This window comes from Leucoraja erinacea, chromosome 8, assembly GCF_028641065.1.
Source record: "Leucoraja erinacea ecotype New England chromosome 8, Leri_hhj_1, whole genome shotgun sequence".
NCBI classification, from domain to species: Eukaryota; Metazoa; Chordata; class Chondrichthyes; order Rajiformes; family Rajidae; genus Leucoraja; species Leucoraja erinaceus.
The window spans coordinates 27,236,820-27,254,597 of record NC_073384.1 but is presented as its reverse complement, the minus strand read 5'-3'; the positions used below and the strand labels follow the sequence as shown (position 1 = coordinate 27,254,597).

Here is a 17,778-nt window from a genome sequence, read left to right as displayed (position 1 = left end):
GAGTAGACTTGATGGGCCAAATGGCCTAATTCTACTCCTATCTCTATGACCTTATAACACGGCAACATTGGTCCAGTAACCTCAATACTGTAACATGGGTCCAGTAACACAGATAGAGCAAGGATTACGTTATTGGACTAACAGCCATAGATCTTGGCCATTGATCCAGAGATGCGAGTTTGAATACCACCAAGAAACGGGAGGATATTCAACTCATGGCGTTTGTGAGTTTAGCCAGTGCAGAGTTTCTACCACACAACATTGGGTTTTAATGTAAAACTAACACATTTTAGTTTTCTATCTCTGAGAACATTACTGTACCAGGAACCTTTGTTCCATTTTGCAAGGAGCCCAATGCACTTTCTCGCTGTCTGGCCTTCATGATGCCTGGAGGATGCATTCGGGGTGAGAAGATTTTCCTACTCGCACCTCTCAGCGATGGTAGTGAAGGGCTTTGCTTTCAATTCCATCTCTCTCTCACATGCCCATTGTGAAGAGTGTGGTTACCCCCCTATGCTAACTTGGAAAGACGAGTGAGTGAATATTATCGGAATACAGAGGACTCCTCAGAATACAGAGGGGTCTAACTATGTAACTAACTGTATGACTAAGCTCTGCTGTATTCTGATGGTGGAAAACTGTGGGGGAAGTGACACAACAAACCTTCAAGCGACAGAATCACAGCTAGACAGAATTACAGCTAGTAATTACTATAGTAAAGAGGACCACCACTTTGTGTGGATTATTTGTAACATTCAAGGGATATTCTCCAATCCAATCACATCTCCTAGCATAGTCTGCAGGGCTGTTCTGGCCAAGTCTCTGCTGTGGTTCTCGAATGATGAGTCCAGAGGAACAAAGTACCTGCACTACCAACTGGCACCAGGTTTCCTCCTCCAACAATACTTTCTCTTCCACTGACTTAGACAATCGGAGATTAGGCTCTGGTGCCCAGGTTTCCCCAATGATCAAAGTGAGTTTAATGATGTATGATCCAATGGCTCAAATAAAGTTTACTTGAAGCACAGTGGAAGTGCCAGTTCAAAGCTGTTCAGTCCCTTCCTGAGATAAAAGTGTTCTGGAGATGACAAAGCATCCTGTAGCCTACTCTTGCTCTGATCCAAATCCATAGAGCTCTCAAGTGGTGTCATCTTGCATTACAGTATCGGGTTGGCAGATTTAAAAAGCAGGAAACTCTGTCATTCTCATTCCTATTTGATATACAAAACCCTGGTGTGCTTTCAGCAGGGCAGGCAGGTGATGCACACGCTTACACCAGCAGTGATCGGCAGCAACCCCGGCCATCTGCTGACATCATAAAATCCTTCCCTTTCATTTCTGACCAACATTCATTGATCCATTTTGCACGGCAATGAAACATAACAGCAGCATCACTGCGATCCTTTGTTCTGGAATTACCAGCTCTTGGAACTCCTTAGCCATGTAATTGCTAATTCCCATGGGCGTTTTCCATTATAATTAAGGTCACTTGGAAATGACCACCGAGTCACAGAGAGACACATTAATGGTGGAGCCCAGCACTATCACAACACCTCTACGTCTCAACCTACTTGGTCAGCGACAATGTCCTGGTAATTTGGCAGGGCTCCCTATCTTTTCCCATGACTATAACGGAGTCACTGGGGATTAAATACTAATCTCCCGGACTCTGTTAACACCAACTACAGCACAAAATTCACTGTTGCGTCCTTTCCACTTTATCTTTTAGGACATTTGTTTTGTCTACAGTAAAAATAACGGTGATGGGAAAATTATTGCTGCAAGGCTGACAGTTAAGAGTTGTTCCATGGCCAACATCAAGGATTAGCCAACAGAACAAAAACAGAAACACTCAGCAGGTCAGGCACTATTTGTGGAAAGGTAAATGGTTAACATTTCTAATCAGGCACCCTCCATCAGAACTGGGTAAAAAAGAGAGAAAGAGAGATATACAAATTATTTTTCAATGGTTGAAGCTATGGTCGCGATACATGGAAAAAGGGAAATGTCTGCGATAGGATGAGTGGAAATGGCTAAATACTGCAGTTGCCAGTAGATTAAACTTTTAGGTCAGTGTGCCTGTCCCAAGAGAGATGATGCAAAACGGTCGCGTTATTTTTCAATGGTTAGACACTATGGTCGCGACCGGCATGGGAAAGGAATGGGTGATGTTTCGGGTCGAGACCCTTCTTCAGTCTGAAGAAGGGTCTCGACCCGAAACGTCACCCATTGCTTCTCTCCAGAGATGCTGCCGGACCTGCTGAGTTACTCTTGCATTTTGTGTCTATCCCCAATCATCTTGGCCCCGCTCAAGGAGTAGGTGTGGGGGCGGTTCCGGAGCCCAGGCCGAGCTTGGCGATCGCTTGCCTGCTTCTGCTGCTGTTGGAGGTGAGACGTTGTGTCGCGCCAGGGTGTTCCACTTGCCTGTCATTTACTCCACAGGCTGGTGGCGCGCGAAGATTTCGTCCAGAACGAAATCCTGGAGCGCTGTGTGATACCGCGCACAACTCCACACTCTTCCACGCCACTCCATGCGCCTGTCCCGCGCTACCCACACTATCCAGGTCGCATAAATGGCGCGCAGATGACGGCCAAGTGGGACAGGTCCTTAATGTGTTTTAATGATAAGGAGGTGGGGCAGGCTGCAAGGCCATTGTATACAAGTAGAGGAAGAGAAACTTGGTCAAGTGATATAGAAAGCAGAAAATGGAAAATGCATGAAAAATAAAGCAATTTAGGCTGCATCTGTGGAAAGAGAAACACATTTCATCAGATGTGAGAAAAATAGAAACAAGTTGCTCGACTTTAACGTAATGTGGGTGGAACAACGGAAGTGTGTCTAACAGAGTGAAACGTGTCAGGTGGGATCAAGTATTGGCTGTGTGATTAGTTGTTACTGTAGTTGGTTCTGGTGCTCTGGAACATGCAGGGCAGGACAGACTTTACACTGAGAGGGGAGAAAACCGGAAGACATGAAGAGACGTTCTTATATATACACATGAATAAAAAGTGTATAATCTAAAGTTTGAGAATTCAATACGAGCCCTTAAGGCTACAACATGCCCAGCAGGTGTTGTTGCTTGAGCTTGTGTTGGGTCTCATAACCGTGCAGGAGGCTACAGACAGAGAGGTCGGAGTGGGATCAGGATGGTGAATGTAGCTGGCAGGCATCTAGAAGCGCAATCATTCCCCTGGACTGAGCGCAGGAGCTCCACGAAGTGGTGGAACATGGACTGCTACAGTGATGGAAGCCTTTGGCGTGCAGTGTAATATCTGGCTGGCTGGATCCAGGTGGTCTTGTGATGAAACCTCCAGGTCACCTCAAAGCAGAGCCGATAACATTTAAAATCAGAAATCATTAGGTCCAAGTCCCACTCCAGGGTCTTAACCCAGTAATCAGCATTGACAGATCAGTGCAATACTGAGGGACTGCTGCACTGCATCCAATCTGCCAAGCCCTTTAAAAATGCACTGTTTCAATGTGATCCCTCCTTCTCGACTGGTGAATTCAGGTCCACTTTACTCATTCTCTTCTGATATGGCAATCCACCCATCAATAGTGTGGGAATGACCTTGTCAGAATCCAGTGCCAGGTTGATGCCAGCTGGTCCAGTGGTTTTTATTCCCTCTCCTGAACTTCCTGTGTCAAGAGAGTGACCACCCATCAAAGTCATCAAACTGGCAGCAAACCGCATTGGGACTTTCTGGTGCTATGACAGATAATGCGTCGATAAAAACATCTTCTTGCATTGTAGACTGACTGACCCGAAGTGGAGAATGCCACACAGGGGATGTGAAGGAAGAGTATAAACGTGATGGCTCTGTTGTTGAATAGTCTGCCAATGTTGACTTTCTTGATGAGTATCCACTCCTGTGCTAGGCCCAGGTCACCAGTGACTGAAGGGAGAGGTCAGGTAACACATTTGGCATTAAGCTTGCAATGAAGTCTTTGAATGGCTCTGGTTACCCATTACCCATGAGTGAAGAATAAGCATAGCTTCAAAGTAGCGCTGACTTCAAACTCTCATCAGACAGGTCTGCTGTGCCAGGTCGGGTGAAAGATAATCATCACTTTGTTTTCATTCACTTCAGTGACTGAACCTTCACATGACACTCAGATCACTGCATCAACTCCTTTATTCTCTATAGGAATCCACAAAGTAACTGAGAGGAAGGCTTTAGTTGAGATCACGGTTTTGTTTACTAGAAGGACTAACATCAACAGTGGTGGCGTGCCTATTATCAAATGCAATGTGTTTTTAGCGAGAAAAGACAATTGATGTTTAGATTGATATGCTGCAGGGATATTTCACTCAATTTGCATTTCCCTAAACTCTAATCAATAATGCTATTTTGCTCAAATGCTTCTTGTAGAACTCTAAAATGGATATCACTTGCCTAAGTTTTTCATACTCTGCCTACTGATGCGATGTCGGTGTGTGCTACAGACAGCATGGACATGATGGGCCGAAAGGCCTGCTTCTGTGTTGTACAGCTCTGTGACTCCATACTCTACAGAGAACCTTACACGCACTCACACACTAATGCTGATAACAAATATACACTCAAGTACTAATGCACAAACAGATACACGCACAAATTCATGCAGACTCAGTTGCAGCCAGTGCTTACTTGTAGGGGATGTGCTTGGTGCCGTTGACCAGAGCCAGGATGACATTTCCCAGTGCAGACAGGGAGAGGCAGAGCCCGGAACCTCCCTCCCGACTTTTGCTCAGCACTTTGACGCAGCTTCCCAGGTCAATGAGGTGTAAGCGGCTCCGACCTCCTGACACTGCCGGCAGAAGAGGATAAAAGGGATCAGATCAGTCAGCTGTTCCATGGCCATCAATGGAGTAACTCTCCCGCAAGCCTGGCTCCTCGTTAAGCCCACAGATGCTGACAAAGCATTGATCAATGGCACAACACTGCAGAACATCAGCCTTTCCCACAGATGGGAACAGTGATACAGCTGCAGACAGAAAACAGAATAGAACATTTACTTCCAAAACGACACACAAACATGGACCAGAAGCTGAACACACAACATGCAATTGGTACTGTCCTAACTGCGCTGGTGATATTATTACCATGGGTTGATGTGTAACGATTTGAATAATGAGTACAATCCAAAACCAAGGAGCCTTGTAGGAACATGCAAGTAAATCTATCGAGGGTATTGCACACTGTGCTGCCATGTTATTGACAAGTTATTGGCACAAATGCATCATTTGATTCGAGCATGGGTTTCCTGCAAGTGCTCCAGTTTCCTACCACATCCCAATGACTTGTTGGTCAGTGGGTCAATCGCAGCCTGTAAATTACCCCTTGTGTGGGTAGGTGTAGAGTTTGATCGGAAATGGTGGAAATGCAGGGATAATTAAAAAAGGGACCAGTGCAGATTAATGTTCGATGGTAGGTTGGACTCACGGGGCTGAGAGTCATTTCCACGCTGTATGCGTCTAATATTTACCCATCCCCATTCCCAGTATAATGCAACTAGAATCCACTCTGCACCTCCTGCTGTGGAGAGGGCTGTACAAAGCCGCTTTGTTATAAAAACAGCCAGACCTGCGCAGGGCAATTAGTGAAGGACAATCACCATCATCAACCACAAACCAGCCACCAACAACTGCTTTGAGAGCACAGCTCTTCCCTTTATTTGGGCCCAGAAGGGGGAAAATACCCAACCTTCCTCATCCTGAGCACTGATGATTGGGGCCCCAGGATGGAGAGATAGCACAGGGGAGTGGAGGAGTTATTCTGGTGAGATGCCATGCCCCTGTGGTGCGGCTGGCCGAGGGTTGTGGACACGGGAGGACACGAGGCAGTCTGCTCACTTCCGGCCTTGCCGCTCTTCTCCATGCGGTACTGGTAGATGTGCAGGGTGAAGAGCATGTGGGAGTTGCGCAGCTCCTCCTCGTCGCACTCGGACCGGCTGCTCCGGCGGGAAGCGATGGCGGCGTCCAGGAAGAAGGCTGCCTTTTCTGCCGTGGGTGCGCGGAGCTCGCTCTGATTCTGGAGCTGCCGACAAAGCACAGACACGCACCAGAGGCAACCAGCGTTACACATGTGAGCACTTGTGCAGCATTTCCACAGCACAACAAGGAGAGTTATGAAACAAAATTCTGACGCAGAGCCATACATGGGACTGTGTTAACCTTGTAAGAATATTGTATGCTTCAGTGATGATGGCCTCCCATTCACCCAATTGTCTTTGTTTGTATGGCTGTGGAAACTGAGTTTCGTTTGAGCCTCACTGAGGTTCAAATGATATGGAAAAAATATTGTATTGTAATTTAGGATGAGAGAGGATCTGATAGAAACATCTAAACTTCTTAAGGGGTTGGACAGGTTAGGTGCAGGAAAAATGTTCCCGATGTTGGGGGAAGTCCAAAACCAGGGGTCACAGTTTAAGAATAAGGGATAGGCCATTTTGGACTGAGATGAGGAAAAACTTTTTCAGCCAGAGAGTTGTGAATCTGTGGAATTCTCTGCCAGACAGTGGAGGCCAATTAATTTGATGATTTCAAGAGAGAGTTAGATATAGTTCTTAAGGCTAATGGAATCAAAGGATATGGGGAGAAAGCAGGAACACGGTACTAATTTTGGATGATCAGCCATGATCATTTTGAATGGTGGAGATGGCTCAAAGGACTGAATGGCCTACTCCCGCATCTATTTTCTATGTTTCTATCTCTTTTCTTTACTTTAAATTTCACCAGAGCTCAATTGCCCTCTCTCTATAAACTCACAGTCCAATAGAAGATTTATCGCACTATTATTAAATAACATGAAGAGGAAAGGTGAGATAAAAATGTTTTGGGTGATAATAATGCTGTGGGTGGCACTGTAGCGTAGCTGATGGAGATGTTGCCTCACATGCAGTGAACTGCATTTGATCCTGACCTTGGCTGCTGGCTGTGTGGAACTTGCACGTTCACCCTGTGACTGCATGGGTTGCCTCCGGGTGCTCCGGTTTCCTCCACATCTCACATATGTCTAGGTTTGTAGGTTAATTAGCTCAGTAAATGGCTGTATGGGGTGGATGCGAAAGTAGGATAACATAGAACGTGTACGAATGGCTGCTTCCATCCTGTATCTTTCAATCAATCAATCAATTAATTTAACAGTCTGGAGAATCTGCATGAACAAAGTCACAAGTGTTCCAGATTGGCAGATTTCCTGTCAAAAAGTTACGGCAACAGCGATACATCGCCACGGCCAGGCAGTATATGAGTGGGAGGGCAGGGGAAGGGCATTGAGTTGTATCCTGATCTAAATGGCCTTCTGTGTCAGCGAGAACCTACATCCAGGACTTGGCATCAACACCCTCCCGTGGCAGATTGACGACACTGTGTGACACCAACTGTGATACTGCCCACATCTCAACTTTGAAGGAAAAGTTCTTGCTAGATAAAAAATCTTTAAAAAGGTCCTGGGCAGTGAGTAAGAAGAGCCAACGGCCCTCTTGAATCCTCATACCTGCATTCCACAGATCGGGTCCTCACAAAGGTAGACTCCTGGAGACTGGCCGTCCTGCAGACTGCCTGTAGCCACCTCAGACAGCAGATCCTTCAGGTTTTCTTCCTTCCCCCAGACTTCGACTGCCGAGACCCGGACAGAGAATCGAGCTCCTGTCTTCTCCTTCCTCTCATTAATCAGTTTGAAAAGCCAGGAGATGGCGCAGGGGATGATGCCCAGGTTCTGCACGGAGTCATCTCTCCCAATCATGGTGTAGGACTTCCCTGGCATGTCACAAAACAAAAGACTGAGCTCAAATGACAACACTGGATGGAACAACAATCTCACACACAGCTCCAGAGGTCAAAATTCACCCTCACTCCCTTATGCTAAGTACAAAATATTTCAGTGGCAAAGTTCTATACCCTGTCCAGAATTGGTCCCATTGACCTTAATGAAGCTGAATTTCAGTAAAATGCAACTGCCAGTATTTTATGGGTTTTGAAAAAGGGACCAATAATTATTTCAAGATGGTCTTCTGATGCATCGATTTAATACAGGTAGGAATGTTTCTTTGCGTATTGATGTAGAGTCTCAGTCCTGCTTTTGAGATAATGGATGGAATGTTTCCTTGGAGCACATATTACAGGGATCGATGTACGGACCTTCCTGAGTATGGTGTCCCAGCACATGGTGACATTAACACTTGGTAGTTGACCCTGATAACATGACCGACTCCAAGTCAAGATCAGAGCTGCTAGGGGAAAGAATGGGAAATGAGGAACATTGCCCAACTCTCAACACTTCAATGCCTTTCAAACTGATATGTCTATCTTCAGCAAATTAAAAAGCTGGAGTAACAAGTCAGGACAGGCAGCGTCTCTGGAGAGAAGGAATGGGTGACGTCTCGGGTCGAGACCCTTCTTCAGACTGAAAATCCCGGTCTGGAAAAGTCATTTCCTGTGACTTTCAGTCTGAAGAAGGGTCTCGAGTCTCAACCAGAAACGTCACCCATTCCTTCTCTCTGGAGATGCTGCCTGTCCCGCTGAGTTACTCCAGCTTTTTGTGTCTGTCTTCGGTTTAAACCAGCATCTGCAGTTTCTTCCTACACAGTTTAATTTACTACTTCTGATGCTGATTTCCAACACTTTCATTTAGTAGGAAATGCATCGAACAAACAATGTTAGAGGTCCAAATGAAGGGTAAAAATGGGGGGGAAAAAAATAGGAAAGGACCTTTCCTTCCAGAAACCTTCCATGACCTTCCCAAGAAAGATAAAGGCCCACCCACTCCACTCCCAATAAAACACTGTTCAATTACATATAAAGATGAGGGAAGATCATAGTCATAAAGCTACACAGCACAGAAACAGGACCATACCCAACTTTGTGTCCTAACACTTTAATCCCATTTGCCCATATTAGGGCCTTTCTATTTTTGCCTATTTCAAGTCCTTGCATAAATATCTCCTCAACAAAGTAATTATACCTGATTCCATTTATCTCCTTCTTGCATTCAAGATATGAGCCATTCTCTGTGTAAAAAACATGTCCTTAATATCCTTGTGAAACTACATTCCTCTCCCCTCAGACATATGCCTTCTTGTATTTGAAATCCTCCACCATGGGGAAAAATTGACTATCTACCCCACTATGCTTCTCACAATCTTATATATTTCGAACCTTAACCTCCCTTTACACCAAGGAAATGAAGCCCAGCCTTCCAAACCTTCTCCATAACTAAAGCACAATAATTTAGGAAGGTGTGTAATAAATACAATAAAAAAAAAGCATGTGAATCGCATGGGAATCCAGACAACATGCTGCTCGTTTGTTAATAGCTGATTCCAGTAAGGGCTGTGCCAGAGATGTTCAAACTCCATATAGACAGCATCGGCAGTCAGGATCGAACCTGGGTCTCTGGCGCTGTAAGGCAACAACTCTACTGTTGCGCCAATGTGCCAGCAAATGTGGATTGAAGGGGAATCTCAAGATGCCTCAAGCCGACACTAAGCAGTGGCTACCCGAGCAGTGCTAATTAGTGTGGAGAGTCTCCTGTAAATATCATTAATATGGTGTGCTATTAACTAGTCGTGCCCTTGATCAGCGAGTGGGTGGGGTTAGGGTTTCGCCAAGCCCGGTGCTATTGCTAACGGATTTAGCCAGGTTGTATGGAGTGCGTGGGAGACTGTTCGCCCGCGGTCTCTCCCGAGAGCTGACACCAACCTAGTTTGGTGTGGCCAAAGCAGAACACGCAGCCATCTGCCCCGTTCACCACGGACTGGATGACCTCCGCTACAGTCCCTGCGCAAACCTCAGCCTGCGGAGGAAACAGAGGAGTTACAGAGAATCACATCAGAGCCCCAGGAGCCGGACAAACCACTGGTAGCCAGCCTGGCCGCATCTAACACTTGGCTGACCCCAGGACATTTCAGGCCAATGTGCCCGCACGCTGATTTGAGCTCCGAGTGCAGAGATAAAGAGGCAGAGTGAAACGTAAAACTGGAGGGAGGGATAGTGGGTGGAAGGAACCTAACCTCTTCCCCACCCCACTCCCTTCCAGCCGCTATCACTACCTCCGGTTTCACCTTTCACTCCTCCTTCCTCATCCGATTCCACATCTGTACCCCTTTTGTCTCCTGAACTCACCTATCACTTCCCTGTTCTTGCCTCAATTCCCCTCCCCTCTCTTCACCAGCCTTCTCCCCTCTGACGGAAGAGTCTCGACCCGAAACGTCGCCTGTCCATTTCCCTCCACAGATGCTGCCAGACCTGCTGAATTCCTTCTTCTAGGCTCTGGGTAGCTGTTCAATAGGTTTGAACGTATGATGATGATGATGATGATGCAGAGATGGCTTGATTCCCAATCAACCAGAGCTTTCCTGGGTGTTCCAGAGCTTATTCCCACCTTACCTCTCTATCCCATACTTCCACGTGTCTCTTTGTAACCTATCCTCCTGCCATCCATCCAGTCATGAGCGGCTATTTACAGTGGTCCAATTAACCTACAAACTTGCACATCTTTGGGATGAGGGAGGAAATTGGAGCATCCGGTGATAAACCACGTGGTCACAGGGAAAAAGTGCAAACTCCACACAGACAGCCTGGGAAGCCGGGATTGAACCCAGTCCACTGGTGTTGAATGCCACTGGCTTGAATGGCCTCCTCCTGCTCCAAGTAATGGACACTGATAAAAGCATCCCAAGCCACACTGTATATGGCCTCAATACATTAAACTACCCGTCTCACAAGCCCCAGTGGTAGGAGGATGCAAGAACGGATAGTGTTGGGAATGTTTCTGGTGTTGGGGAGGGGCAGCTGCTTTCCCTGGGCCGGCTGCAACAGAGGGAGACTACAAAGCCACTGACCTGTGAAGAGTCCTGTGGGAATACGGCATCGAAGGCGAACATCTTTGGCGGCACCAGGCAGCCCCTCTTCTGGGAGGAGTTCTGCAGCCCGTTAACCGGAGGGTCGTACAGAGTGATCTGCTTCTTACGAGGGTCCACTTTAAAGAAGCAGCTCGATTCGGACAAGTCCCCCACCGAGGCTGGACAGATGCGCAGCATGACCTTTACCTGAGGAGAGGAGGAACAGGTGTTAATGTTCTGCACACCTCGCCTATGACCTTTCATCTTAAGCACACTTTACTGACTGAATCACCTGGGGCCAAAATCTGTCTTCAGACATGCACACGACATGAGGTAGCCCTGGCCCATTGCATTCACTTACAAACTTCAGTTTCACCGAAATCTCGTGTCAGTGGGAACAAGTGACAGCGTACATCCGCCACAGTATTTATTCCAGCAGACCATTCATTCTACAGGTAGACACAAAATGCTGGAGTAACTCAGCGGGACAGGCAGCATCTCTGGAGAGAAGGAATGGATGACGTTTCGCGTCAAGCCCCTTCTTCAGACGGTCTGAAGGAGGGTCTTGACAGGTGCACTGTAGAGAGCATGCTGACCGGTTGCATCGTGGCCTGGTTCGGCAACTTGAGCGCCCTGGAGAGGAAAAGACTACAAAAAGTAGTAAACACTGCCCAGGCCATCATCGGCTTTGACCTCCCTTCCATTGAGGGGATCTATCGCAGTCGCTACCTCAAAAAGGCTGGCAGTATCATCAAAGACCCACACCATCCTGGCCACACACTCATCTCCCTGCTACCTTCAGGTAGAAGGTACAGGAGCCTGAAGACCGCAATGACCAGGTTCAGGAATAGCTACTTCCCCACAGCCATCAGGCTATTATACTTGGCTTGGACAAAACTCTGAACTCTAATAGCCCATTATCTGTTATTTGCACTTTATCAGTTTATTTATTCATGTGTGTATATATTTATATAATGGTATATGGACACACTGATCTGTTTTGTAGTAAATGCTACTATATTCTGTTGTGCTGAAGCAAAGTAAGAATTTCATTGTCCTACCAGGGACACATGACAATAAACTTACTTGAACTTGAACTTGAACATTCCTTCTCTCCAAAGTAGCTGCCTGTCCCGCTGATTTACTCCAGCATTTGGTGTCTACCTTCGATTTAAACCAGCATTTGCAGTTCTTTCCTATTCATTCTACCGGGCCGTGCACTGTATTCAAGCCCATTTTCCAACCAAGTTGTTGGCAATCACTGCGCCCCATCCTGGTTTAAAACTCTCCCGAATTAAAAACCAGGAGATGGCACAGACCAAAATCCAGGGGGAGAATGAAGCTGAAAAGCTAAAACCAGCAGGAGTCAATGAATTATTACCAATTGACAACAGCGCAGAAATGGGCAATGGACAACTTGGCCACTGCATGTTCCATGTAAAATTGACCTCGCTGGTTGCGAAAGTTTCCTCTAAATCCAAAACTTTCTTTCAGGAGAAAGAAACGAAAAAAATAAAACAATGGGAAAAATCAGCAAGGAAGAAATACCTGTGGGAAAGAGGTCCAGGAAGTGTCATCAAATCAAATGGCACAAAATTGAGGAAACTTGAGACTAAACTTTAGATACAGTGCGGAAGGATTCCCTTTGGCTCTCGAGTCTGTGCCAACCAGCGGTCACCCCATATGCTAACGCTATCCTACACACTAAGGACAATTTACAATTTATTTACCAAAGCCAATTAACCTACAAACTTCTACGTCTTTTGAGTGTGGGATGAAACTGCAGCACCCGGAGAAAACCCGCGTGGCGGCAGGGAGAACATGCAAACTCCATACAGACAGCACCTGTAGTCAGGATCTAACCACGGTCTCTGGCGCTGTTAGGCAGCAACTCTACTGGTGTGCCACTGTGCCGCTCTGGAAACTCTGTCAAAGCTCTGGCATTAAATAGTACACAGCTCTGATTCACTGCAAAGATCGAGCCAAGAAATTAATTGAGAAGATTAAAAACGGCTTCTTCATGCTCCACTTCCTGTTGTCCATTTGCCTTTTTCAGACCCTGGATTTATATACTGATCTAAATAGCTTAAAAGGAACCAGTTACAATTACCAGCCACATTCATGTGTACAAGTTCGGAGGGAGGAGGGAAGGGGAGCACTGTTTACAGCCAACTGGCACCATTCCTTCCTGCGATGTAGCTACAGAGAAAATGCAGATAAAGTGCAAATCAGCGCTGTTGGATAGGCAATGTCATTCAAATGCCTGACACTGGACATTCTGTTGTCTGTCTGGGAAGAGATTACCCAGCAGACAGAGGAAAGAATCCAGGGATGTGCTCAGAGCCTTTCTGATGAAATGCTGCATCGCTACGGTATGTTCTTTGAATCCCCTGGTTCATGACCATTCATGTGGAGAAGGAGCACTCGGATTTGTATTGAGAACCAGGAGGTCATACACCAGTAGCACACAACGCCTTGTAAACAGTGGAAGGGGCACAGCACCTCACAAACAGCACACCCACCCGCTGCCATTGATACCGTCAGCCACAAAACCAGAGTGGATGCACGTCATCTCTGATCCTTCTGCCTGCGGTTTGTGTATGGACTACAATATCCATTACAATAAACAAAGTGCTGGAAGAACTCATCAGGTCAGACAGCACCTGTGGAAGATATACGCCAAATGATGGAGTAACTCAGCGGGACAGGCAGCATCTCTGGATGGAAGAAATGGGTGACGTTTCGAATCAAGACCCTTCTTCAGACTGAGAAGAAAAGGAGGGACACGTTCCAAAGAATGTGGGTGAAGGGCAGGCCGAGTCGCGTAGTTACAGAAGGTCAAAGGCTTGGATTTACAGACTGTCCTCTTCCTCTCCATCCAACAATCTGTTGGCACCTGGTCCTTCAGTCACCTCAATCCATACGCTCAGGGATACCTCTCCCAAATCTCTCCATCTCCCTCTCCCACAGAGTCCACCCATATCTCCCACCACCTTAAACCCTACCTCCAAACAAGCTGTTGCTCAGTAATTTCCCAGCTCCTAGTTTAAGCCTGGTTCTGTCCCTGTGACATGTCATGGGTCATTGTTCAGCTTCGGGTCCCACTGGTCGGTTGCACAGACAAGGTGAGGAGATCAACAGTCACTTCACAAGAAAGCAGCTGGAAGCAATGATTACAACGCTTGTCCTATTGTTACACATAAAAGGGATTTGAAGTGTTTAATTTCTGCTCACTCAGACGGAATTATACACAGATCGGCTACTCATCAGTGTGAAACTCTCATAATGTGAAACAGCACCCAAGCATCCAATCACAGTATAACTGGCATGCCTTGAATAGGCTTTGTTCAAAGTGATTGCCTCCCTTCTATCATCCCTTGTGGACACAGCATCTACCTCAGCATAACCCTTTGATCGGAAGCTAGATGCTAGGGAGTTAAGCTGTGTTCCTGCCATCTCAGTTACAGAATCTTGGCAAGGAGCACTGTTCAGAAACCTGGGCAACTGGGTCAACCGATGGAGGAATAAATAGTCGAAGACAAGACTACACGTGGGCACAATGTTCGAGTCATAACTTGACACTCCTCAGCTGTTATATCAATAGCCACGGCACCAGGAGTCGTATGGTCTGTGAGGGAAATACTGTCATCAGAGAGAGGTGGGTCAGGTGCCAATCTGGGGCCATGGAGAGTTGCCAGGGAAAGTTGTGTTGTTTCAGGAATACCCTTTCGTCATCTGCCACAGAGCCTGTGTCACCTGAAACAGACTTGGCACCGTGTGCGAATGCCCCAAGTCATCAGCATGACCCCAGGGGGGCCAGGGGAAGACCCAGTGTGGCAGTGAGAGATCCAGTGTAGCCACTGAGACACAGTGGCCTGTGGGACAGTGAGAGATCCAGTGTAGCCACTGAGAGACGCGGCGTGGTGAGTGAGACCCGGCGTGGCCAGTGGGAGAGCCAGTGTGGCCAGTGGGAGAGCCAGCGTGGCCAGTGGGAGAGCCAGTGTGGCCAGGGGCAGAGCCAGTGTGGCCAGTGGGAGAGCCAGTGTGTGGCCGGCAGTGGGAGAGCCAGTGTGGCCAGTGGGAGAGCCAGTGTGGCCAGTGGGCCAGTGGGAGAGCCAGTGTGGGAGGCCAGTGTGGCCAGTGGGAGAGCCAGTGTGGCCAGTGGGAGAGCCAGCGTGGCCGGTGGGAGAGCCAGTGTGGCCAGTGGGAGAGCCAGTGTGGCCAGTGGGAGAGCCAGTGTGGCCAGGGGGCCAGTGTGGCCAGTGGGCCAGTGTGGCCAGGGGCAGAGCCAGTGTGGCCGGTGGGAGAGCCAGTGTGGCCAGTGGGAGGTCCAGTGTCATTTGCATCCAGAGTCCATTAGCAAGAGCCATTGTTGTTTGCAGAACCCAGGACACCCTGTGATACAACAGGTACCATCTGAGGGAATCCTGTGTTGTGGACAACTTCTGGCACACTGACTCATTTTAGAATTTCTTTGCATCTGGTGAGCACTGTGCTACAGTCTCCATCATCCAATCATTTTAATATCTAAGGCGACAGATAGGCCAGTAACCGAGAACACATGCCACATTATTTTTTGTTGTTGGCACGTTTTCAATGAGTTCTTTATTCCCCAGTTTCCTGAATTTAAGGATGAATTTTGTGACATTCTGCCGACTGAATCAAGTTGCATTCACACTGCAAACCAAATACTGCAGCTTGTGCTTTACTACCAAGATGGACAAATGCACTGAAAATTAAGGGGCACGATACAGAACACTGACAAAAAGGCGACCTCGCGGGGCATTGCTAAACAACAGACAGACTTCAGCTGCTGGTAAAACCGTGCACTGGCATTTGGAATGTGTTCCCACATCCTCAGCATGTGACAACAGGGTACACCTGAGATGTGCCTTTGGCAAATTACACCAGGAGGTGGGAAATGCGGAGATGCAATGTGGAAGTAATCTCAAATAATGCCGAGCCAGTGTACACAGAAGAGATAAGGAGATAGAGAAAAAGGCTGGAGTAACTCAGCGGGTCAGACGGCATCTCTGGAGAAAAGGAATAGGTGATGTTTTGGGCTGAGACCATTCTTCAGACTGAGAGTCAGGGGAAACGGAAGCTAGAGATATAGATGGTGATATAGAGAGATATAGAGCAGGAGGAATTGCAGAGGGGGCGCCCCGAGAGAGGATGTTGCAGAACTCTCAAAGGAAATTAGGATCATGTTGATAACACAACGACCTCTCCCTCAATGTTAGCAAATCACAGGAGCTGGTCATAGACTTCAGGAAGATGGGTGGAGTACATGCCCCAGTAGTCTGCATCAATGGTGCCAAAGTGGAGATCGTCAAGAGCTTCATGTTTTTAGTATAGAGACACAGCAGAGAAACAGGCCCGTCACCCACAGAGTCTACTCCGAACAACAATCACCCATTCAGACTAGTTCTATGTTATCCTGCTTTCGCATCCACTCCCTGTTTTGACTATTTTACTGTTCTTTTTACAATCCATGTTCTCGGGGTATCTAAATCTAAATCTAAATTTCATTAGTTATTTATGTTATGACATCGGATGGAAGCTGCATACCAAATCTCGTTGCGCTTATGTGCAATGACAATAAAATATATTATTATTATTATTATTATTATTATTACACACTAGGGACAATTTAGAGAGGCCAATTAACCTACCCACCCACACCTTTGGGATGGGCGAGGAGCACTTAAAGGAAATCCACATGGTCACAGGGAAAATTTGCAAACTCCACTCAGATGGCACCAGACGTCAGGATCGAACCCGGGTCCCTGGCGCTCCAAGGCAGCAGTTCAACCAGCTGCACCACTGTGCTGCCCCTTATATGTCACCAACAATGTTTCCTGGTCAAACCACATTGACGCCACAGTATTCTCCCCTCTCCTGTCAGGATGAAGGTATAAAAGCATGTACCACCACCACATTCAAGAATAACTTCTTCCCCAGAAGGAAGAGGCCGCAGAAATACAGGTTATTGCCTCCCTATCGCGCAGCCTCTTCATTGGCCTACCCTCACCCATTTTGCGGTACAAGGACCAGCCACATATTTAGCTGTCGATCTGCTCACTCCCAGCATGTTTCACTTCAGGGTGATTTGTGTGGCCTCGTTTAGGGTGGCCGACCGCTGTCTGCCACAGCTCTCTGCGGTTCAGTGCTCGTCCATCAATCCCCGTGCCCTTCCCCGCGGGAGCACGAGGTTCACGAGCGACAGGAGTGATGAAGCAGCCACTCAGCCATCACACGACTCTATCAGCCCACTCGCAATTAATCGACTGTGGGACCAGGCTTATTGAAGGTTAATGAAGACTCGGCCAAGCAATTACTCATCATTACTCCCCGCAGAGGCTGTGTGCAGCATCACGTTTAAGGCTCCAGAGGACTGGATGCGGGTGATGTGTGCTGGCACATTAGCCGCCACCTACAGTAAGCATAGGCCCCTCAGCGTTTCACTCGGAGAAATCGCAGAGGATTCCCGTGGCCCAGAGGGTGATTCAAAAGATTGAGAGATGCAGAAAAAAGACCCTTCAGCCCATGAGTCATCGATCATCCGTTCAGATTAATGCTATGCTATCCCACTTTTGCATCCACTCCCAACACACGAGGGGCAATTTCTAGATAGGATTTTATGTATCCGATACACTAGGGACAATTTCCAGAAGCCAATTAACTTACAAACCCACACATCTTTGGGATATGGATGGAAACTGGAATGCCAGAGGAAACCAATAGGATCACAGAGAGAATGTGCAAACTCCACGTAGACAGCACCTGAGGTCAGGTTTGAACCTAGGTCTCCGGCGTTGTGCGGCAGCCGTCAGCCAGCTGCGCTACAAGCTCACCCTTTCAACTCCACCTACACCTTGTTGCCGGGCCACCAAACCACAGGCACATTCCCAAAGGGGTGGGAAATCAATGGCTTTGGAGCTCAGAGC

At 47.4% G+C, this 17,778-nt stretch overlaps 1 protein-coding gene across 1 annotated transcript in view; it reads right to left on the bottom strand.

The window, feature by feature from the left end:
• The window catches only part of kif26ba (kinesin family member 26Ba), a 254,658-nt gene that overhangs the window by 42,714 nt on the left and 194,166 nt on the right, over positions 1-17,778 (bottom strand). The window contains exons 6-10 of the mRNA XM_055639279.1: positions 10,829-11,035; positions 9,687-9,780; positions 7,483-7,745; positions 5,838-6,021; positions 4,633-4,792 (exon numbers count right to left, since the gene is read on the bottom strand). Coding sequence (XP_055495254.1) covers positions 4,633-4,792; positions 5,838-6,021; positions 7,483-7,745; positions 9,687-9,780; positions 10,829-11,035 — 908 coding nt within the window. The remainder of the gene's footprint in view (positions 1-4,632; positions 4,793-5,837; positions 6,022-7,482; positions 7,746-9,686; positions 9,781-10,828; positions 11,036-17,778) is intronic.